This window comes from Gallinula chloropus (assembly GCF_964237585.1).
Source record: "Gallinula chloropus genome assembly, chromosome: 6".
NCBI classification, from domain to species: Eukaryota; Metazoa; Chordata; class Aves; order Gruiformes; family Rallidae; genus Gallinula; species Gallinula chloropus.
Window position 1 is genome coordinate 10,375,547 of NC_140091.1, and position 24,352 is coordinate 10,399,898.

At 42.6% G+C, this 24,352-nt stretch overlaps 1 protein-coding gene across 2 annotated transcripts; it reads left to right on the forward strand.

Moving 5' to 3' along the window:
* The first annotated feature begins 1,901 nt into the window (after positions 1 to 1,901).
* Positions 1,902 to 14,577, forward strand: PRDX1 (peroxiredoxin 1). 2 transcript variants are annotated; one of them, XM_084266173.1, is made up of 6 exons: positions 1,902 to 1,921; positions 9,122 to 9,238; positions 10,775 to 10,928; positions 11,263 to 11,385; positions 11,894 to 12,024; positions 14,195 to 14,577. In XM_084266173.1, exons 2-6 carry the CDS (start codon positions 9,133 to 9,135, stop codon positions 14,278 to 14,280), a joined length of 600 nt encoding a protein of 199 aa, XP_084122299.1. In that variant the 5' UTR covers positions 1,902 to 1,921; positions 9,122 to 9,132; the 3' UTR covers positions 14,281 to 14,577. The 2 variants fall into 2 exon arrangements, with proteins under 2 accessions (XP_084122299.1, XP_084122298.1); XM_084266172.1 differs by lacking the exon at positions 1,902 to 1,921 and adding an exon at positions 6,005 to 6,052.
* The last annotated feature ends 9,775 nt before the right edge of the window (positions 14,578 to 24,352 follow it).

Consider the following 24,352-nt stretch of genomic DNA (forward strand, 5'->3'; position numbering starts at 1 on the left):
TTTGCAGTAGAATTGTCTTCTTGTAAGAGACTCCCCCAAAACAGGGTGACCCTTTCTACAGATGGGGTCTGCAGAGCGTGCTGGATGAGAGGATGTCTGTTCAATGCTGCACAGCTCAGGGTTCACAGCACCTGAAAGGATGTAAGATTACCAATGCCTTTCTTTATAGGGTTAATCCTAACCAACAGTACTTTACAGAGCCCAACTGCCTTTCTTATCTGGATTGTTACTGATCAGCACCTCCTGGTGCAAAACAGCAGTTAAGCACAAAATAACGGTGGGATTTGCACTGGGATGTATTAAGTCCAGATGTTGGTGCTGAAAGCAATCATCAGTGAACAAAACTGAGGGTATTCATTCATTTTTGGGGGCAGGAAATCTCTTCCATTCTGAGTCTGCACAGCAATTTTGTAGACAGCTACGTGCAGGTGTGTGCTTTTTACCTGAATTTAATTCTTACATCACATAATACAACTGAAGACTTGAGGCTTTTTGATGGACACTGGCCTATAACACAAATAAGACACCAACCATACACTTTATCCAGCCACGTTACACAATCACCTTAAATGCAACACTCTGGCCCAGAAGACAAGGTACACACCATTAATCAATAACTAGCATCAGCACGATTTTTAAGAAACATCTTGCTTCGTGTAACTGTTGTATATTAATGTAGCAGAGAAAGCAGAACTACAGCCTCTGGAAGAACGGGAACATAGGACAGAATTAAAGAGACTAGAAGAAAACACGCTGATTAATACTTTCCACTCAGATTCTTCCCCTAAGAAGGAGACATGAGAGCGACAGTATTTGCCAGCCATCATTATTTGAGTCATTAAAAAGCCAAAATCCTCTTTTTTAAAAGGGCAAAGGCAAAAACAAACACAGAGGGGCAAGCAAGATGTGGTTTTGTTTTAACAGTGCCCATTTATTGCCACATGCACGAGTTAAAGCTCAGGATAACTCATAGGTAGCAGAAGCAGCCTGGCGTTAATAACCAGGCAGGCGTAGGCTACACCTGTGCACCAAACCACGGCTACAGCTCATTTTTAGCCTAAAAGCAGAGAGCTCTCCCCAGCAACACGTATATAAAGGCGCTGTACGTGAATATGCGCTCAAACAGGCAAATACAGTGAAACGGCGGAAGCCCCCGCCACGGGCTCTCTATCTGCCGCACAAACGGGAACCAACCCGCCACGTTTTGGCGCCCCGAAGACACCAAACGCGCCCACTCGCCCCTTATCGCGGCGGCCCGGGGAGCGGAGGGCCAGGCCCGCCCCGCGGCGGGAGGTGATAGAGCCGCCTCAGGCACCCCGCACGCGCCCTCGCTGCCGCACTCACCTCCGCGCCGCGGCGTAGCAGCTGCCCGCTCGCAACGCTGCCGCCGCACTTCCGGTTCCGGCTGGGAGCCGCCACCGCGGCGGTCCGGCCCAGGCGGGAAGGCGGGCTGGGGGTCACCCGAGGGGCTGTGAGGCCGCGCCCGCCGGTCTCCGCGGCGGCGCTGCCTGAGGTGTCCGTGACCCACCTCAACAGCGCGGGGTGTCCCTTCTGAGAGGAAACAAGCCCAGCAGCGAGAGTTTCTGCGGGGACGGGACCGGAGGAGCCGGCCTCGCCACGGCCCTTCTCCCTCACGGGGCTCTTGCGGGCGTTCCCTTCCCCGTTGCGTGAGCCGCGGGATGCCCCGCTGGCCCGGCAATCCGTCGGGCTTGCCCTGTTCATCTTTCGTTTCCTCTCGTTCGGGTCCCATCGGGAAGCACGGGCCGAAGGGGCTCTCCCGGTCACAGCCCGGTGCTGAAGTGATACATCACTGAGGGAACCTACACAGGCCCAACAGATGAAGCCTGTTTGAAGGGTATGTGTTTACCGAGAACTCCCCTGGTCAGGTATTTGCCTTGGCCTCTTGAAGCAGATTTTATTGGTAAGAAGACAGAGCTTCCTCAGTTTTATGCGCAGCCCTAAGCATCAGGAACCCAGGGAAAGCACAAAGCCAGTTACTCCCCTTTTGCTCCGGCTTTTGTGCTGAAAGGTGCATGAAGAAGCGGTGTTTCCTGAGAGGACTAGGGGCCCTTTTGTTGCAGGTGCACAAGAATGCATTTCCTTATTTGTGCAAGATTGAAAGTGAGATTAGAGAAGTGTGATTAGTTCAGAGTGCTCACTGCTGGGTAGGCACAGTCCTGCTGCTGCTGACAAAGACAGCGAACCCAACTGGAGCAGACTTTGGCCCGTAACCAAGAGAAGACTACACCTAATCTCAAACACAAGAGAAGAAAACTGCAGCGTTGACTTTTACTCCACACTTCCATTTTATAAGTAATTGATAAACAGATTTTTTTTTAAAAAAAAGTATGATTAGATCACAAAGCAGTATATATATACACCCAACAGGGCTTTGAAGAGCCTGTTACTTATTTCCAAAAAGATAATTCTGCTGCAGATTCTTTTTTTGCTGTTCTGACTTGAACTGCTCAAGAGGCTTAAAGGCACAGAGGTTAAGTAATCTCCTGGGCATTCACATGACCAGATTTTTCTGTTGTGCAGCCTGTTTTGCCAAAGTACAGGGAAGTGGAAAGTCAGTGCGAGAGCAAGATGCTAACAAACCTCAGCCTTCGATAAAGTAACAAGGAGTAAAAGAGAAAAGGTAAGCAACGTTAAAAAAAATTGTCATTAAAAGGCAGTGATCATCCAAACATACAGTAATAAAGTTTCTTAATTAAAAAAATATGTAAAGAAGGAAGAGGTAATACAAGTCATTTTGATCTAGAAATCCATCTTCACTTGAGCAAAGCAAGGTGAATATGTGCATTGTGTATTTAATGGCGTGTAATTGTTTTCATTAAAGGCATTGTGCACCAGCTGCTTGTGCATAAATGCCCCACAGCTTGGGAACATGTCAGTTGTTGACTTTTCCATTGACTCTTTGCATAAATTATATTAAAATGTCCCCACATGGCCAGGATTTTGCTCTTACTATGTCCCCAGTGGTACCATGTGTATACAGTAAGTTCAGTGTGCTCAGGATTCAAAGGGCTTTCTGCACATGCAGCAACCATCTCAACAGAACAGGTGTGATGATGCCCTAATGTGCTGGCCTGAGAGGGCATGCATGACCTGTGCTGCAGGACTGATGTGTATACACTCGAGGAGGATGCCCAGCATTTCCCAATCCCAGCTCACCCTACTGTTCCATTTAAGTTCATCAAGTCCTGGATACACTTAAATAAAATCCTCAACATTTCTTCGGACAAAATGCATGGAACCCCAGAAGTGTGGTAGTGTTCTGAAACAGGACCTGTTTCTTTGCCTTTGCTTTTTACACATGGTGGGGGGTTTGATTTTCACATCAGGGACTTGTTTCCATCTGGTATATGGGAGATACTGTGCATGATACATGTAAAACCTGGCACGGCTCACAATTTGGAAGTCTCTGAGTAGTTTCAGTGTTCTGGTACTGCTGGGCCAGCCAGCTCCTCTTTGTTATATGTAAACTACGTATCATGACCAAAGATGTATGGATGGGTGGAAAAAGGCCAACACTGGGGCTTCTGCTGCTCTACACTACACTGTGGCTAATCTGCTGTGTAAAGAATAGTGTGGAGAAGCAAGGTGTAGAGAACTCTCCTTCTAGCACCCACTTTGGTAGATGTGCCCTTTCTTTCCTGGAGAATTTAATTATTTCTTTTTTACCTAAGTAGCATCTTGCATCTAAAGATTGAAAAAGACTACAGAAGCCCATCTGCTTGCTGAACAAGGAGTGGCCCTGACTATTTATCACTCAAAAATCTCCACAAACTGATGTTTGGAAAGACTAACTTAGAAACTAATAAAAAATAATGAGGCCATGGACATAAGAATGGAAATGTGATGCTTAAGGCACAAGCCAAGAACAGACTGCATTGTGGTACCTATGCAAAATGGGTATATTATGCACCTGGAAGTGTGAGAAATGGGTATAATGAGCGTTAAAGGAGTCTGAAACCATGAGAAAGTCATTACTGCTTTGTCTGTTGGTAAATATGCTAGACTGCATTGTTCTAGAGGTTTTAATTAGGACTGTCTGCCCTTTCAGGGGTTAATCTGTTCACAGGTTCGTGGCCTAATTGATAGGTATGTATATACATTTCTCAATTCATAGACCTGTCATCACAACATTTCTGTTAAGAAAGCAACAAACTTAATTCTGTAAAAGATTAATCAAGTTGTAACAATAGAAACACCAGCAGATAAAGTGTTTGCATTAAGGTGAGCATGGGTTTTTTCTCCAAGTACATACATACATGCTATTTTGTTTGTATTATTTTGCTCCTGGGTGAATCGTCACGTGGGTATGGTCACCCAGCAACACTCCACTGTAGTGCAGATTAGAAACATTTGAAGTTTTTTTATCCTTTGTGGTTTTCTCCTCGTTGCAATTTATAATCAAGTTTTTACAGGTATAAGAAACACAACTGTAAACTGCAGAACAGACGGGTAACAATCAGTTGGTAAACACATTTATAACTTTAGACTGAAGCAGGCAGCTTTGTCATTGGTATGTCCTTAATGGCCTTTAGCATTCACTATTTAATAGAATTTTTATATTTAAATTCAGGGTTTGTTCATCAAAAAGTACAAACTGCTTTAATTCAATCTTGGATCCAAGCACAAGGCTTATAAGGATTCCCTTGGGCTAAATGTCCCTCGGAGAAGCTTCACTCTGGGAATTGTGTGAATAACTTATCTTCCCAGAGTTTCCAACCTCCCCCGTCCTGGTTTCAGCAGGACAGTCTTCCTAGCAGCGGGTAGAATGCCATGTTTTGGATTTAGTATGAGAATAAAGTTGATAACATACTGATATTTTAGTTGTTGCCAAGCAGTCAAGGGCTTTCCAGCTTCTCATGCTGCCCTGCCAACAAGAATGCAGGGGTCCCAAAGCTGGGAGAGGACACAGCCAGGACAGCTGACCCAACTGACCGAAGAGATATGCCATGCCATATGGCATCATGCTCAGTATATAACTGGGGGTTGGCCAGGAAGTGGTGTGGCTCAGGAACTAGTTGAGCATTGGCTTTGGGTGGTGCACAACTGTGCTGTGCTTCACTTGTTTTCTGTATCGCTTTATCATCATTATCATCATCACTGTTCTCTTCTGTCCTATTAAACTGCCTTTATCTCAACCCATGAGTTTTACCTTTTTCTTTTCAATTCTCACCCCCATCCCACTGGGGTTGGGGAGTGACAACAGCCATGCGGTTGTTTTAGCTGCCTGGTGGATTAAAGCATGACAGCCCCCGAAGCTTAGAGGTTAGACTTAACTTAGTTTTCAGGTTTTCTGCTGACTTGTATGACTTAAATCAGTCTCTTCATTGATGGGAAGAATCAATGAACGCCTTGGGAATTCGTATCAAAACGAGGAGGCAGTTGGTAGTGCAGGGCTAGAGGATAGAGGTTTGACCCCACTCCTACGTAACACCGGCAATGCATCTTGCTTTGTTAACAGGTCCGATTTTATTGATAATTAAGTTAATAGCCAACTCCCACTCACCGAAATGACATGCCAGGCATCCTTTATTTCCCTTCAAAATCCTGTCTATCCTCTGCTTCTTTGATGTCTTCTGATTATAGCTTTCTCATATCTAGGCATTAAAAAAAGCGATTTCTTCTTGCAATAACCCATCTGAATCATCTTCCCATTAATTGTTTATAGCCTTTGCACTGCCTGTTTCCACGGCACCTCCCAGGGCACCATCGAGAGAATTATCGCCATTTATTCAAATTCCTTTGCTGCTTTCAACAGTCCGGGGCAGTGTCCCCGTTCCGATAAGGAGGGGAAAGCCCCGCTATCAAGCATCCCGCCGGGGATAGGCGCAAATCTGCCAAGTCATGCTGCCCTTGCAGGCGGCCGCCCCGGCCCCGGCGCGCAGGGAGGGGCGGCAGTGGCGGCCGCCCCCCTTCCGCGGCAGCGCCCGTCTCCTCGCGAGATCGGAGCGGATATAAAGGGGGCGGTGCCGTAGGGGCTGCCGCAGTTTGGGGTTTCCTGGCGCGGAGAGCAGTGGAACGCTTGGCTCTTTGTGTAAGTGCGGCGGGGGAGCGGGCCAGGCCGGGCCGTGGGAGTGCTCGCCGCGGGGCAGTACCCGTGGTGGCGTTCTCCCGGGTTCTTGCACGGTGCGGGGTTTTTATTTGTCTTGGGTGGGTTTTTGATTGTGGGAGGGGTTTTTTTGTCCTTCCCCTCTCCCTCTGCACGGGCAGGGGCTTGAGCGAAATATGCAGGGTGAGCTCTTGCTCTCTCTCCATCCTGCCCCCTAAGGAGTGCCCTGCGGGGGATGCAGCTTTCTTTCCTTGTTTAGTTCACCTTTTTTTGTGGGGGGGTGGGAGGCGGCACAACTCCTTACGCGCCGGCCTTTATCAGCTCTCCGCGCCGTGCTGCACGGGGAGGAGCCGCGGGGCGATCTCCAAGGGGATAACGCGCCGCCAGGCTGCAGCGCGCCCGCTGGGAGCCGAGCGGCCTCGCCCCGCGGCCCCCCCCCTCCCTCCGCCCTGCTGGGCTGGAGGCTTCGGCTCGGCGGTGGGGCGGCTGGCGAGCGTGTGGGCCTCCCGCTTCTAAGCCTCGGCGCGGGAAGGTGGGGAATACTGTTCCCAGCTTGGTGTGGGAGCAGGTGCCCCCGATCCCCGAGCAGCGCGGTGCGCAGGTGAACGCTTTGGTCTCGCTTCGGAGCTTGCTGGGCAAAGCGCGTTTCGTGGTCTGCGTGTCCCTGGCTTGCGGTATCCTCGAACCGAGGAGCGCTGTGGCAAGAGCGCTCTTCTCTGACCGCAGCTCGGCAGCGTAACCGCGCTTTCTGTGGCAGTCTGAGGCGGAAGGCTGATGGTGTGCTTTTAAATGGCCTTTCACTTTTGTTAAGCGTGTCCTAGAGGTATGAATTACTAGTGAAGAATGAAGGCCTGACTTACTTTAATTGCAGTTGGAGGATAATTGAGCCTGCGTGCTGCTATGAGCAGCGAAAAGATACTCTGACCTGATTAAAGTGTACTTGATTTGCAGCCTCCATTCTCACTTCCTCTAGAAAGAAAGGAAACGCCATCCTGAGCTTGTGGCCTGTTCCTCTCGGGGTTAGGAAATGCTGTGGCTTAAAATCCAAGCAGAACATGTGAGAACATATGCTAACCTTGCTTGGAAAGGCAAAAATGTTGGTAGGTTGCAGTAGGTGCTCTGAAGAAAGCAAATGGCTCTATTGCAGTACAAGATAGCCACGTGTGCCAATAATGAAGACTTTCATGTTGCCTGAAAAGGGAGCAGTGATTTGTAGCTCAGGGTAAATAGCAAAGAGTAGTCTTGCTGGGTTTTGTTTGACATTTGGATACCTACTAAAATACTCCAGGGGATTCCTGATGGAGCAAATATAGGAGCACTAACATAGCACGGAGCAAAAGGATGACCTTGAGCTTAAGTAATGGAAAAGGGTGTACTTCAGCCACAAAATGTGAGGTGATGCACTCCAGACAAAACAGCTATTGTTTATAAGTTAAAACTCACTAGTTAGTTGGGGGCACTTGAATAAATATTGTGCCATGTCTGCAGTCCCCTCATCCCTCTTGCAGACCTGCAGTTTCAGAACTGCGCCTGTGTTTGTTCATGGCCGTGTGAGATGTTTGGCGGAGAGGACTGTTGATGTCTGCTCACTTGGCTGTTTCAGTGCAGTGCTATGAATACCCTGGAGTTCTGGCTGCCACAGTGAATAAGACTCACTCCCACTCTGCTGCAGTTTAAGACTAAACCCTTGGATGAACATGGGGGATAAAGAGCTCTGTTGTGAAAGGCAGTTAGAAACACTGAACAGTTTGGCACCTCTCATTGAAGACTGAGATGTAGATGATTGCTGCCTATGTACTGTCAGGGTACATAAGAGAAACTTTCAGACTTAAAACTCTTAACTGAAAAGACTCTAAACATTAAACTTGGATTGAAGGCTAAATGTCCATTACTTCTGGGCAAGTTCTCCTGGAAGAAAGTGGTTGGCAAGGGGAAAGGAGCCAAGAAATGAGGTGTTCTCAACCTTCTCCACAGCGGACTTAGTGCCTGCAGGGAGGACTTGGAAGGATCCATGAATCTCAGCTTTCCTTAGTAACATGAGATTCTTACTAACCCTTCAGACGTTTTTGTCTCCAAGGCAGCTAGTGTCTGTACCAGTGTATAGAACGACTTCAGTGAAATCACTCTTAAGATTTTGTAAGTTGAAGAAACAAGGTTCATAAAGTTACCTGTTTGAAAGATTATCACTTCAGAATTCAAATTACTTCCAGAGATGTATTCCTATTACTTCCATTACTGCAATCCCAGACTGAGCAGAAGTCTTGTACAGGGTGCATTACAAATGCCTACTCTTGTAGGGCAGGCAGCCTGAAGTAGCGTTCTCTTGTCTTTGTGTGCCCTTTTACTACTTTTCAGTAGGTTTGGGGGAGAAATGACCTGGCTATACAGGTTTATAGTTTGGTGAAACTTCAATTTTTAACATATAATGTGGTTGTCATATACCATGAGTCTTTGTAGTTGCAAATAAAACAAGGTTTAATTGATTGAAAGGCTGAACTGTAGTCATGCAGAGTACTGTTCTCTGGAGACTCACAAAGTTCCTTTATTCTGGAACTAGCAGGAAGATGAAGTTCTGAGGCATGAAATTCCCTTGTAAACTTGAACCAGGGTTTCCTCTTGCAAAGGTCTAAAACCCAGACTTCCGAACTCCTTCACCATGTGGAACTTAAGACATTCTGAATACTGCTAAAACTCTAGAAGGTTATCTTTTTCCCATACTGAGCTGTTGCTGGTCAAAGATAACCACTACTGTATCAGAGTACTAATGAGCCATGGATCTGGAGGTGTGAGTAATCTATGTACTGGCTTGGTCTGGATATCTAGGCTGCAATTACTGAACTGAATCTTGCTGTGTTGCTTGCTTAGGGGGAAAAATGTTAGTGTTTTGACTGGATTATCCAGGCTTTTTAAATTTCACTTTTAAGCCTAACAATGCAAAATTAGGTGCTGAAAAACTGTCTGGTTTTCAATCTAAATCGATCAGATTGTTTGAACAAATGCTTATTTCCATGTGCAAATGCATGATTATCTGAACTTTATTGTTCTTTTATCTAGACTAAATCAAGATGTCTTCAGGAAAGGCTTTCATTGGAAAACCAGCCCCTGAATTTACTGCCACGGCTGTAATGCCAGATGGACAATTCAAAGACATCAAACTGTCTGACTATAAAGGTAGGTTGATGTGCTTCTCTAATTGCACAGGTATAATCTGGCCATATGCAGGAGTAGAAGACATCTAAGGATACATCTTGATTTGGTTCTGAAGCAATAGTGACTACTTGGCAGTAGACTGAAATGCACAACTTGAGCAGTGGTTATGGCTGCAGTATGCTTAGGAGGCTGTTGGCAATAGGTTAAATGTCCCAGTTAGGAAAATTGTTTCTAATTGGTGTACAACTCTTAAAAAAAAAAAATATTGGATCAGGCTTTTTTGTTGTAATTAACATACTGAGAGACTGATGCTACATCTCTAAAGTATTTAGAACATCAAAATCATAGACCATAGAATAGTTTGGGTTGGAAGTGATCTCGAAGATCACCTAGTTCTGACTCTGCTGTCATGAGGCCAGGACACCCTCCACTAGACCAGGTTGCCCAAAGCCCCATCCAACCTGGCCCTAGACTCTTGCAAGGGGTGGATCTGCAGCTTTGCTGGACAACCTGTTCCATTGCCTCACTGCTCTTACAGGGAAGAATTTCTTCCTGCTGTCTAAGCTCAGTGTACCCTTTTCTAGTTTAAAGTAATTATCCCTTGTCTTTGTACATGTCCTTGTAAACAGTCCCTTCCCAGCTTTCTTGTAGGCCCCTTTAAGGTACTGGAAGGCTGTTATAGGGTCTTCCTGGAGCCTTCCCTTCTCCAGGCTGAACAATCCCGACTGTCTCAGCCTGTCTTTTCAGGAGAGGTGCCCTGGCCCTCTGATCATTTTTGTGGTTGTCCTCTGGACTTGTGCCAACAGGTCTGTGCTGTTCTTATGTTGGGGGCCCTGGAGCTGAATGCAGTAATCCAGGTGGAGTCTCACAAGAGCAGAGTAGGGAGGGAGATCTTTTCTTGTAGGGCTTCTGCACCAGAAAGTAGATTCTTTCCTCTACTAAAATTCCCTGCTCTAGAGTAGTAGTGAAATGTTTGCTGTACCAAAAAAGCTTACTGAAATCAAAGGGAAAGCCTAAAGTATTCAAATGTTGAAGTGGATGGCTTCAGAAAGAAGCTTCTATCTGGAAGTGGTGTCCCTTAAGCTGCATGAGGGGGGTGGGAAGGTGTAGACTAGTCACCTACTCAATGTTGTCTTGGCCTGTAGCCTTTCAGACCTGTAGTTTTTCTGCACTCTTGATAGTAGTCAGCCATAGCTTACTGTAGGTAGTAGATGTACTCTGAGCAGGCTTACAGGAGTAGACCCAGGAGACAGGCATTCCTTGGCAAATCGAACAGTCTGGATTTGGAGCCCTCAGTTGGGTGGGGTTCTGTGTTTTAGTTGTAAAGTGGTCCTGAAGAGTGGTGTAGATGGTATTTGGCTTAAGTGCAAATCCCTTAGGTGTTTCATGGGTTTGCCACCTATATAGTAAGTCAAAATAGAGGCATCTTGCCATTTAATCTTTGAAGGTAGTGTTTTATCAAGCACTTTCTCCTGTATCAGTATTTGTATTGTTGATATTGAATGTGACAACTCTTACAAAGGTAAAATAGATTAACTGGTTATACTATTCTTTTAGGAAAATATGTGGTGTTCTTCTTCTACCCCCTGGACTTCACTTTTGTCTGCCCAACTGAAATTATTGCTTACAGTGACAGAGCTGATGAATTCAAGAAAATTAACTGTGAAGTAATTGGAGCCTCTGTTGACTCTCACTTCTGTCACCTTGCCTGGTAAGAATCAGCCTTCTAACCAAACAGAATATTCTGCTTGGCCTCAGTTACTGCAGGAGCTGAAATCTTGTGTGTTCAGACTTGGGTAACCAAACAGAATATTCTGCTTGGCCTCAGTTACTGCAGGAGCTGAAATCTTGTGTGTTCAGACTTGGGTAACAAAGGCATTTGGGAAGTTACCAGCAGTGCTTCTGGCTGGAACTGAGCATGCTGTTCAGTTCTCTTGTTGCCTCATGGTAGACTTGAGTGCAGTATTGTAGGAAGGATCGGCTGCTGTTGTACCTTATGCCTTATTTTGAAGTCTCCATATTTTTAACACTTAAACTATTTTCAGGATCAACACTCCTAAGAAGCAAGGTGGCTTGGGTACTATGAAGATCCCGTTGGTTTCTGACACAAATCGTGTCATTGCCAAAGACTATGGAGTGCTTAAAGAGGATGAAGGCATTGCATACAGGTAATGTGCAAGAAGATGAGCTTGCTGTGAATTCTTATGTTGTAATACATGGAGCATGTCAGATGAACACAGAGCTTGCATGTACTTGAATGTCTGCAGCAAGCTGAAACTATCTTTTAGTCAACTGTTAGTTGAAGTTGCTGAGGGAGCTGAGCTTCTAACTTTTAACATCATGTGGCCTGAGTAATTGTTGGGTTGGGTTTTTCTTCAGTTCACTTTTTCCGTGGGTTTCTTTTCCAATTGTTATTCTACTAGTGTATTCCTTAAATAGAAAGTGTTGCTTTCCTGCACTAATGTCTTACCTCCTGTCTGACCCAATTCTTGCTAAATATTAGGCTTTCAACTGCTACTGTTTGTCATGCATGCTACTGTAGGTCCTAGTTTTTAGAAAGAGGTCAGTAATAAAACTTGCTGTGATAATAGAATATTGAACTTGAGTTCTTGAAAGTTGCTTCAGTCTAATGATCTTTCAAAAGCTGTGTTTGACTGAGTATGTTGTGTCTCTTAGGGGTCTGTTCATAATTGATGAGAAGGGGATCTTGAGGCAGATAACAATCAATGATCTTCCTGTTGGACGTTCTGTTGATGAAACCCTCAGACTTGTCCAGGCCTTCCAGTTTACAGATAAACATGGAGAAGGTAAGAGTTCTTCCTCTTTCTAATATGAAATGGGTTTTTAGAGAGAACAGCATTAAGTAGGCAGGTTAAATTGAAGTTTCCTGAAAGCTTCTAGGTACTTTTATTGATTTGTGCACAGTAATTGAGCATCTTGAATGGCAGCTGGTTCTATACAGCTGCTTGTTGAAGGACATCCTAGTGTTAATTTATCCTATTCTGGTTAACAGTCCATTGAGTAATGGCTAATGTTGAAATACCACTTCAGTCAATGTGGTGATAGATGTTTTGTTGAGCACACAGCAGTTGTCTCTTGAACACAGAAAATACTTGAGACAAATTAAGAACAGGTAATTGTATGAGGTTTAACAAGGCTCAGTGCTGGGTCCTGTAGTTGTCACAACAACCCCACACAACACAACAGACTTGCAGAGTGGATGGGAAGCTGCCTGGCAGAAAAGGACCTGGGGGTGTTTGACAGCTGGGTGAATGAGCTAGAGTGTATGCCCAGGTAGCCAAGGTGGCCAGACAGCATCCTGGCTTGTATCAGAAACAGCATGGCTAGCAGGACTGGGAAAGTGAGTATCCCCCTGTGCTCTGCACCTTGAATACTATGCTTAGTTTTGGACCCCTAAGGGCTACAAAGCTGATGAAGGGTCTGGAGCACAAGTTTTAAGAGGAGCAGCTGAAGTTTAGCCTGGAGAAAAGGAGGCTGAGGGGAGACCTTATCACTATCTACAACTGCCTGAAAGACTAGGAGTCTGTTTATCAGCAACAAGTGTGATAAGATGAGAGGGAATATCTTAAGATGTGCTGGGGAAGCTTAGATTGGCTATTAGGGAGAGTTTCTTCACTGAAAGGGGTTATCAGGCTTTGGAACGGGCTGCCCATGGAAGCAGAGGAGTTGTCAACCCTGTTGTATTTAAACAATGTTGCTAAGCCACCCCATCTACATATATGGTTCAGTGATGGACTTGGTAGTGCTAGCATAGTGTTCAGGTTTGATCTTAAAGGTCTCTTCCAACCTAAATGATTCTAGTAATGTAGCTTGCAAGGTTTAGCATAATTCAGAAACTGCTCCCAGATTTGGTAGGTTAAGACCATCAGTACTAATGCAATGTTAGACAAGCTGTTGAAATTCCCTGAAAGCTGGCTGTGCTTTGTGCCCTTGTGTAACGAGGCAACATGTAGTATGGGGAATGTGGACGAGAGTCTTTGTGCCCATAGTGCAAGAGGACTATGAAGTGCCTGGGGTGGTGGCAGCTTTTCTGCAGGAGTTATGAAAAAGCCCTGCAGTTTAAAGGTTTGAACTAGGTTATTGAAATTAAAATAGCTATGTAGGCAGCTGTTATTAACTGATGTCAGATGTTGCTGCTCATCATACTTGCTTCAGAGCTGGTAAATCAATAGCAGATTTTGTTAAAACAAGCTGCTAGTGTGGCTATGCTATAGCTCCTGGAGTCCTTCTGGACTGTTATGCCATCCTCTGTGAGCTAAGGAGGTATCCATGATGTTTGATAGCGCAGTTGCATGTCTTGCAAATAAAACCTCCTTGAGGTTTACTGTGTCCTATAGTTAGTCAAAAGCTCTTCCTGCAGAACTAGGACTGCAGTCTCATCTAAACCAGGATAGAGAACACTCAGAGGCTTATAATACTGGAGCTTAAAACTACCAGGTTTGTGTGGAGCATGCATTAAATGTTGCATGGCTGTATACAAGGCACTGGCAAAAAAAATAGTTTCTTGGGAGTCATTGCAGTTTTGAAGCCAAGCAGCCTTTTGATGGCCATATAGGGGAACAGTTTAACTCTTCCTCCCCCTCCGCATTAAATGCAAGTGTGGGACATGAGCTGATTAAGGAAAACATAGGCCTGACTGCATCCAAGGAGAGAAGTTGTAAAGCCTTCTGAGCCAGGCTGCTGCAGTTGGTGTTTGTTACTTAGTCAAGCTTCTGTGAAGCTTTTAAGCAGGGTGGGGAGGGGTGCATGTGTAAAGGGCCCGCTGTTGCATGGGCAACCACCTGGTTCCTTGGGTGCTACTACCTAGTGAACAAATGGAGAGGAGTAAAATAACTGAACACCCCCTGTATGTTGCAAAGATGTATATTTGTTTTAAGATGCTAGTTTGCTTTAACGATGTGTAAAACATGTTCTACAGGAGTAGCTGGTAAGACTTAAACATTCTTATCGTTTCAGTGTGCCCAGCTGGCTGGAAGCCTGGCAGTGACACAATCAAGCCTGACGTTCAGAAAAGCAAAGAGTATTTCTCCAAGCAGAAGTAAACTCAGACTGAGTGGAAACTAGTATGCCTTACGTAAAGAGCAAGCATCAGTTACTGAACTTTGACTAAGTCATTGCATCTGAGTCAAGGGATCATGCTATAGGTATAAAAAGTAACTTTTTTTACTTGAAGGAAAGTTTGTCCTGTTGACACTACCTTCATAGAAAATGTTAATGATCACTATCTGTACATCAAGCCCTATTGACTTTAGTGACAATGCAGTGTATGTGGTTAGCCATGTGTTGCATATAGAACAGTGGTATCCTTTTGTAACTCTATTAAACTTGTGGAAAGAGCATACTGTCTACTGTTATGTATGGTCAGCAGAAGACCTGAAAACAATGCAGGCTGCACTTCCTGAAAGCTGTCTGAGCTGTGTGTAGATATCTTCAATCCTAAAGGCCTTTTACAGGTCCATTGTAATGGAGATACACTTGGTTCTTATGCTGTAGTAAAGCACTCTTTACTTTCTTCATGACTTTATTATGAAACCATATTCCTCTACCTAATAGCAGGTCTGCCAAACTTAAGCAATACAGTGCCTAATGTACAAAGCATAGATGAGACTGACAGACAGGGAATAAATTTGTACCCTGTGTCAAGTTCTGCATCCATTTTAGTCAAAACTATGACTGTTTATGCTGAACTTCTGGGAATGCAATGTTAACTTTGAACACTCCTATAGAGGAGTGGGAGAGTAGGCTTTCTGGAAAGCAAGCTCCCTTCAATATGCAGCACTTATCTCTAGTCTCTCCCACTATATATACTGGGAGAATATGCCAGTTATCCATTAGCCCCCATAGTCATATGATCAAGGTCAAAGGGGTGGCACTATAAAATCTGGTACTTGGGTATGTTCAGCACTGTTAATCTCTATTCCTAATGACTGTGCATAGTGTAAAAACTCACAGTATATGACTATGGCTTTAAGTTGGACTAAAGGTGGCTTGTAATACTTCTGGACTTTGGAGTTGAGGATTCGGGTAAGGAAACATGACCTAAGTGAGTTAAACTCTGTGATCTTTAACTTGTAATTCTTAAAGGCCAAGGCCTGCACAAGTAGTAAGCAAGTTCTGTCCTGCTTAAAGTGAGCAATAACTAAGTTGAGGCCCAAGGCTGCTTACATGAGTCAGAAGTGAAAGTTGCATGCATTGAGTAGTAAACTTGCTTGTGTAGTTTGGAAAAAAAATTACTTACTGCAGAATCCTTACTACCAAATGATATAATCAACTCCATTGGGCTTTACTGAAGTGCCATCAATCTTCCTGCAGATATGTGAAAGTGGTGCCTAGTTGGATCACTTTTGCTTCATGTTTAAAATTTCTTGATCTCCTTAAGGTAACAAGTGGGGTTAACATTCTAGGGTGGCATTGAGAATAAGAACAGGATATGGTTCAAGGTAAGTGAATGAATGTTAATCAGTATGTCTGAGCACAGCGTTATCTTGGTTTATCAAGCTTGCTTTCATAGCAAAAGGAATTAGCTAATCTAATGTAGGACTCATGAGCCTTGAAATGTTGTAATCCATTTTAGAGCAGTTCTTTGGAGGGGACAGTCCTGTAATCCTATTGTGAGGATGGGACCAAAGTTGCATTCAGAAGTAAAATTGTACTTGTTTTGACTGGGCTGTTACAACATAAAATGCTACATGAAGTTCTGGCAACTCCTGATGGTGTGGTAAATAAGCCATTCTGTGCCCAGACCCTGGCACAAATGCTCTTTTCTCAAATCCTCCAGCTGCATTCACTGTTCAAACCTAAACAATGCGTTTAATGTGAACAGACTTGCTGGCCGTGCTCTCGCCTGCCAGGTCGTAGAGGATGAAGGGCTCCTCTCCTGCCCTGGTCTCGGAGCTCCCTCCCGGAAGGCAGGGTGAAGTCTCGTGTGCTCGCCGCAGGCTTGGCGGCGGCGTAGCCCCGAGCTGAGGCGGGGCCCGGGCGCCAGCAGCAGGCCTCGCGCGCTCCTATTCGAGGCGCTGCGCCGCCCGCGCTTTTCCAACCACCGCCGCTGCTCCCGCCCCCGCCGTGCGCGCCAAGGCCGGGGATTGGCTGCAGCGGGGGCCTGGGGGCGCGGCCTGGGCTCCGCTCCGTGAGGCGGGAAGCGGCGGCCGCCGACCTTCACCGTTGGCGGCTGCAGTGAGTTCGGCCGGGGCTGCCCTCATGGGAGATCTGGTGTGGGGACGTCCCGTAAAAATACCCGTTGTCTCCGTTTATTTAACCAGTTCCCCTGAGGTAACGTGTTTCGCTTGATGCGTTATTTCCTTTGCATCCTGATCCTGCGGAGACCCGAGTTCTGGCAGGAAGGTTTTACTAGCTGTTGGCATTGACCCTCCTCAATGCCAGTGCCTCCTCACGTTCACGCCTGCTCTGAGTGATGTATTGACCAACGACTTCTTTTATTTATATATATATATATAAATCTTCCCCACCTTTTAAATGTCCCAGGAGTCATAATTGTGTTCACATGTTAGTTTTTCTGTTTCAAAAAAGTGGTTACTGTTGAAAGGTGCTTAAATAACTAAAAATTGTCCTGGAAAGAGTCCAGCAGAGGGCTAGGAAGATGATTAAGGGCCTGGAGCATCTCCCCTATGAGGAAAGGCTGTGAGCTGGGATGCTGGGGGCATCAGCCAGCCCCTTTTCAGTGGTCTGGGGACAGGACAAGGGGCAATGGCTGCAAGTTGGAGCACAGGAAGTTTCACACCAACATGTGGAAGAACTTTTACACAGTGAGGGTGACAGAGCCCTGGGACAGGCTGCCCAGGGAGGTGGTGGAGTCTCCATCTCTGGAGAAATTCCAGCCCCACCCGGATGCCTATCTGTGCAATATGAGCTGGGGAGCTGCTTTGGCAGGGGGGTTGGACCCAATGATCTCTCAAGATCCCTTCTAACCCTTATGCTTCTATAATTGTGTTCAGGTGTTAGTTTCTCTGTTTTGAAAAGCGGCTAATCTTGATAGGCACTTGATTAGCTACTAATCTATAAAAGGTTCTGGAACTAAGAAAAACATTTTGGTTACAATGGGTCTGCAGCTGTCTGCTTGGAGTTGGTATGCTGAGACACCAACGGTATGTATTTGAACATCGTGGTCACCAGTGAATGGTAACAACGTGGAAATTCTAACCAGCCAAGAAACAAAATACCTGTGGGTTGGGGACTGTATTATATGTTTGCACCAAATGATTCACTGTAGGAATTAATGAAATTAAAATATTTATATAAAGAATTCTTCAGTCATGTGAGGCATTCATGGCAGTGTTTACTGTGCTGTCATTTTAGCATTTCTGAGAATATAACACAGAAAATGAGGAAAAAAACACAACTTTGTCAAATGAAGAAGACTCTAGGGTGGGGTTTTCTGGTTTGGTTTTTTTTTTTTCTTAAATTGTTGGTTCAGATGTAGCTTGGAATTTCCATTAAGTGTTCTGGGGCTTACAGCTCACTCCTAGTATTACAACATCTTAGACTGGTGCCATTTTTATGACACTTAAATAACTATAATCCTCATTATTTGAGAAACATTTTTTTCATGTACTGAGATGCCTATTGTGTTGGCATTCCCAGTTATGAACTGGTTTTGCTTTCATGATTGATGAAATACTACATATTTCCCAGTAAGGTAGAAGCACATCAGCAGTTCTCAGTTTTGTTTGTAAGACTGACGACTGCTGCAGTATCATGTACTGCTTAGTGGGATTTTCTCCGAAGATGCTGTTTAGAATGGACAGAACCTTGGATGGGGTTTTTTTGTGTGAGTGAGTGCACTTTTTTTTCTAGTTTAGGTGCTTACTCTAAGATTAACCTCATCATCATTAATTCTTTTTTTTAGAATATTTTACTCGTAGTCAGATGAGGGGAAACTCAAGTTCATTTTATTGTCTCTCTTCTGTTTATTTGTAACTGATTGCTATGATTGGTGGGGGTTCATATAACCAGCTTTCTCCTTTGCAAAACAATATTTTTACAAGCATTTGGAATTTCAGTCCTAAAATAATCCCAGAAAAATTATTTGGATCACTTTACCTGTATGTATCTTTTACAGATTTTTACTGAAACTTATGATACTGTATCCCTCTCAAAAGCCAATGGAAACAAATGTACTAGCAGACATCTACTGACCACATGGTAATGAAATTGGCTATATTTAAAAGAAAACCCCAAGCTTATTTAGTTTTGAGGGCTGAGCTACGCAGTGCTAGATGTTGACACTGGTAAACAGCTATAGTAGATGTAATTATGTAAATATATATGGGATTTTTATCTGGTGAGATCTGTAAAACTGTTTCTAATTATTATTTCAAAGTTGTATGGAACAGTAGTTAACAAGAGCAAACTTCATAACAGCTGTGGTGAAGCAGCCCTGTCAGATGGTGTGATCTTGCTTTAAAATAAACAGCAAAGGTCCTGCTCACTGACTGTTGCAGACAATGGCTTTGGGTACCAATTTTTCTGAATTTACTGAAGACTGAGTAAAAGTGGAAGAAACTTAATCTTCTACACATTACATTCTTCATATATTATTTAAAATTAAGATTGTTCACTCCTTTATGGTTGTGACAGATACCTGTAAGTTTCCAAAGAGAATAGCACTTGTACAAGAGCATCAACAGAATTGTTTTGCATGTGTGTAATACCAAACGGAGCCTCAGACAAATTCTACACATTACATGTTTAGCACAGAATACACAATGTAAGGTTTTTATATTTGGCATATATGGAATGTAACCTTCACTAGATGTGGTACATCTTTTATGGGTATGCTAGTTAAAAATTAACTGTGTTTTTATTTTTAGATGTTTATAAGAAAAATATTAGTAGTGTTTTAAAAATTGATGCTTTGTTACATAATTAGTATCTCACTGGTTTCAAAAATACTCTTTAAGGTTACTCAATTTAAAAAACTTCTATTTTTTTAACAAATGCTCCAGCCTTCTTATCAGGCCTTTGATTAATAGTTTATTGGATTGTCCAACAAATCAATACAGTTCAAAGAACAAAAGCAGATAGCTTAAATCTCAGGTATTGCAAAATGATGCACTTTGGTTGGCAAAGTGTGTTTACATAAGCCCTATGACCGTACCTTTTAGTAATATTATACATGAAAGCAAGTCATGTAAAGAGTATTTTAAAATAATGGGGTTTATCATATTAATAGTTTGAAAAATACATATCCTCTGTGAAATTTGCAGTGGGTCTGATGTTCAGTATTAAATAGAAAGTCTGTGTAAATACATATTCTGCATGCTAGGCAGATAGAGGACTTAAACATCATGGTTCTACTTTGCTTAGCGTGGAATGATGCATGTGCAGAGGACCAGTGTGAAGCCAGAGGGTAGTTGGCTCTGTCCAGTCCTAGTAGGAATGCAGTGAATTTGGGCATCAGTTCAGAAAGTGTGTTACAGCTGTCACTGTCTTTTTTTGCTACAAATCAATGCTGCATACAAAAAGAACACTGAACTAGGAAGTCAAAGCAATAGCAGGTATCTTTTTCATCATGGATAGGTTAGCTTCTGTTTTTAATACTAGAAAAAGCAGGTGAATTTGCCTTTCATGCACAGTCAGAGTGGATTTTACTCTGGCTGTCTGCGTGTCTGTGTTTCTATCAGGTCCCTAGTCTCCATCTTCACCTGTAACACTGGTATAATGTAAGCAGCTCAGGGAATACAGGAGCATGATATGACAGAGGGGCTTTACAGGCCGGAGCTGTGCTAATCGAACAACTCTGCATAATCAATCTGTGACACAGGTACTGACGTGGCTGCAGGAGAACAGGAGCCATCATTCTGTGAGCTGTTTGCAGTGTTCCTGAACAGATGTGCCTGTGGTAACCTCCTCTCACCACACCTAGTGATGAGGAGTTTAAGGTGAAACTTGGCTCTTTCACCTGAAACTTAAATCATTGTACGTATTACAGGACACGTGCCTGAATTTGGAATGTCTGTGGGAGATGTCATTTGACCATATGAGCACACGTGAAGTTAAGATTGCATTGTCCTCTGAACCTGTGAGCCAGTATGTTTATGTTCCATACTCTACAGCAATTTTTAAAGTATCTCTGCTGACAAATGAGATTAATGCCCTTTATAAAGAGAGAAAAAAGTCGTTAATCTGCATTTAATAAAAACATCTAACTTAAAATGAATGTATTTCATCAAATTAACTTTTGACAAAAAGAAGGTGAATTTCTTTTTCATTTTTATTGCTATTTTGAAAGAAGAGCCTGTTAAAAAACATTGAAGCAATAGTTAATGATTTGGGAAGACTAGTCAGAGCAACAATGGCAAATGGGTTGTGACATGAAATGAAAATCTAAAGCTAGCTAACTTATTTAAAGGAAGAAGAGATTTTCGTGCATTCATAAGCTAATGACTCTGCATAAACTTAAGATCTGTACGTTATTTTTCAATGCAGAAAATACTCCAAAACCCCTTCCTCTCTTTAATTTATTACAGGAATTCTCCTGTCCTGTGCTTTGTTTTACATGAGGGGGAAAAAAAAAAAGGAAGAAACAAACCACAGTACCTTAGTGTAAAGATTTATGGTTTGCAGAAAATTTGAAGACAGAAAAAGCATCAAATTCTTTTTCAAAACTTCCTCTAGGAAGTGTTTTGGGGAAATAAAACATAAGCAGTTATAAAAATTGCTTGCTCACTGAATTATGTACAAACAAAAATAACATAAGAAATGCATTCTAGATGTCATATTAATGCATTATATTTATGTAGTTTGTTTTTTCAGGAAGTAGCCATTTCAAATACTTTTATACATATATATATATATATATAATCACACTTCGCAGAGTGTGGTATATTGCTGGAGAGACTTTGGGCATTCCACTAAAACATCTGATTGTTCATTCTATGATAACTTCTTTACTCCCCCCATATTTCCCATTATTGTGTTTTACTTAATGGAAAAAAAACCCCACACCACTCCCATTTTTTCATCTGAAGTACTGTTGTTCTAAGGAATGCAAACATCTCTCTCTGCTTTTTCAGCTGCAGAGAGAAAATGAAAGCATGTTTGTGTTCCTTAGTTTTTCTGTTTCCCCCTTGAACACCTAGAAGGGAAGTGCTGTTTGCTTTCTGAAGCAAACATGATGGATAGTCTGTCACAGGACATGTGATATGACAGGAACCCAACTTTACAGCAAAAAAAAGTCTCATGAATTTGCCCATTTTGATAGATGAATTCGTGAAAATTAAGGCTGCAGAGGTACAGCTGGATCTCCCCTGCAGTAGATGGTAAAACCCCCTTCCCCTCAGAGGAAGAACTGTGGAACTGTTGCTGTTTGAGTCAGTATTCAAAGCTGACTTTTAAAATACACTTATTGAACAGAACTGGACAAAGAGTGCTGATAACCACAGTGGAGCTGAGCAGTAGCTGCCACTTCCTGTCTTTAGAAATACAGAACTCTTCATTCAGGTGAATATTTTTGGGGGGTCCAATTCAAGTCACTGTGCATTTTCAGTAATTTAACCCATGTTAAATAATAGCTACACCATGAAAATTTTGGTCATGGATAAAAGACCATTTATACTACACTGAAGGAGTACAATTATGCTTCTGACCCCAGAGGAGAGCCAGCTAGCCCTTAAAAAAAACAAAACAAAGGCATCTTAGAAAAACCCAACAAAACCAGAAGAATGCAAAGCTCTCAAGGCTGGCTATTTTTGACTGACGTGCCAGCACTGATTTATACAGCAAACAATCTCTATTCTTCCATGGGAAAGACAGGATTGTTACATGACCTCCTTTTTATAGGACAAAGAAATAAGGTAAAATCAGGAATTCAGTTTGTTAAACTCCTCCTTCATAGCCCAAGGAAACATTAGTAGTTATTTTTTCACCACTGAGATGTAAGTGATTTAACTGTACCATAAAAACCCAAAAACTCTCAGCAGTGTTTTCTCTGGGCAATAATTGTGATGGCTCCTTGTCACCCAGTTAGTCTGTGCTATGCATTTAATTGGTATTTTCTGTAACATATTTAATCTTAACAAAAACCTCAGTTATTTTAAGGTTAATGATGTCAAAAAAGGGAAATTTTAACTGAAGATGAGTAAATGTTATGTGTATGAAAACATTACAGATTTGTTGATTCTCCTCAGAATATTTTATTAGCTTGAAATATACTGAATATCTCATTGCTAAAACTGAATTATTTTTTTTAATTGTTCAGCTGCTGAATAATCACCCTCTAGCTTATATTGAGGAAAAAATACACTTCACTAGGATTTAGAGAAAAGCTTACTTGTCTAAAAATCTAAAAAGTGATACTTGAACTACTAAATTTATCCAAGTATTTGCAATTACTTGTTTGACCTCTGACAGTGCTGAAAATAAGAATGTCTTGACAAAGCCTCAGGACCCAAGAAGGATCCGTTCCTCACCATGTCTAATCTTGTCCCAGGAGATGAGGTAAGCCAAACAGGTTCTCAGGCTTCAGTTTTAGAAGACAAAAGACCATTACACTCCAGCCAGTGAGGAAAGAAGAATGACTAGAGCCAGTCCAATCCACTCCAAAATTACTGCAGCAGGAATGGATACGTTAAGTATTTGTACTGGGTTCTGCCTGACATGACTGTACTGTCAGAAGCACAAAGAAGGCAGATTCGTCCTTACTGTGACTCAGTATTTGCTAACATGTCTTAGCAAATAAGGATTCCAGTACTTCCAGCATTACCTCTAAATTACTGAGGAAAAAGACCTCAAATATCAGTTAGTATTGCTGGACAATTTGAGCTTTTGTTACTGCAAGAACAGAGGACAAAATGAAAGTGCATTGTCCTGTGCTCGCTATTAAATGCGCTTGCTGAAATGACCTGGGGAAGATAAACATTAGAATTATTTTTAATGTGCTGATATTTTTTATACCCCAGATGAGCCTGCCATAATACTTTACTACCCTGTAGTGATATAACTAACTTTTTATTTTGTTTTCAATACGTAAGACACAAAAATCTCGCTACCTCACTATTTTCAGTATGTTAAAAACACTGTGTTCAAATCTCACTTTAAGATGCTTGCTGTCCACAAGTTAATCTGTGCATAGTTTAAATAAAAACACTCAGTCCTGAGGGTAACTTACAATTTTGTATATTTTATTAGCCAAAATACCATGTGAAGAGAAATAAATTACAAAAATTGAAATGAAATGGCTATGGCAATCAGCTTAATAAATTAACTAAGACAAAATACTAAACATTTGTAAGAAATCAACCCCAACATAGCAAATTATTTTACTTTAAATCGTAATGTAAAAAGAAATATTGGATTCCATTCTGTATTCATCATTCTAAGAGAACAGTATGTTGTATATGTAGTAATACGAACCATTAACTCAAGTCTCTGTTAAATTACAGTTGGAAAGTTCTGGAACATCAACCAGCATTTCAACCAGAAGGAATTCTATAACAAAAGAATGTGATTTAAACAAATTCTGTTATTGCTAAAAGTAATAATTGCAATACTGCTGTCACACAGTAGTAGGTCAGGTGTCTGCCTTAGGCAGATGTGGTGAACGAAGCATGGGAAGCAAGAAAGACTTCCTTGTAACAGCAAATACACTGAACAAACCCAGTGAGCACGTGCTCCCTACTCTAGTCTGGTCATGGGCAAACTAACTTGTTATGCTGAATTTTGATTATGTTTAGTTTGCATATAAATATGAAATATTGTATTAAGCTGCAACTTACAGTGAGGGCAACCTTAGTGTTGGGGTCTCCAAAAGGTATGAAGAATCACAACTTAAAATAAAAAGTGAAGGCTCAGTCCTGCATCATCATGTTCACATCAAGGAAAGGAGAAAAGTGCTTAGGGATTTGCAGCACTGCACTGCAGTCAAGTAACAAAACTCCCACAAAATGTTCTTTTAATGTATTCTAATATATTACTTTAATAAGGCCTGAGCCTCAAAGTGCTCTAAGAGAAATTACTTCCTGGTGCCATTGTAACCTCTGAACAAATCTAACATGACAAAGTAATCTAAAAAAATTGTCACATTTCTGTCCGAAAACGTTGAATCCAGCATCGTAAGTAACATGGATGTCATGAATATTTTCTGGTTTTTTGTTT

Excerpts from the sequence above, each read along its gene's own strand:
- PRDX1 (XM_084266173.1), top strand. The coding sequence starts at position 9,133 with ATGTCTTCAGGAAAGGCTTTCATTGGAAAACCAGCCCCTGAATTTACT. Across the intron at positions 10,929-11,262 it reads CACTTCTGTCACCTTGCCTG|GATCAACACTCCTAAGAAGC; the intron begins GTAAGAATCAGC and ends AACTATTTTCAG. Across the intron at positions 12,025-14,194 it reads TACAGATAAACATGGAGAAG|TGTGCCCAGCTGGCTGGAAG; the intron begins GTAAGAGTTCTT and ends TTATCGTTTCAG.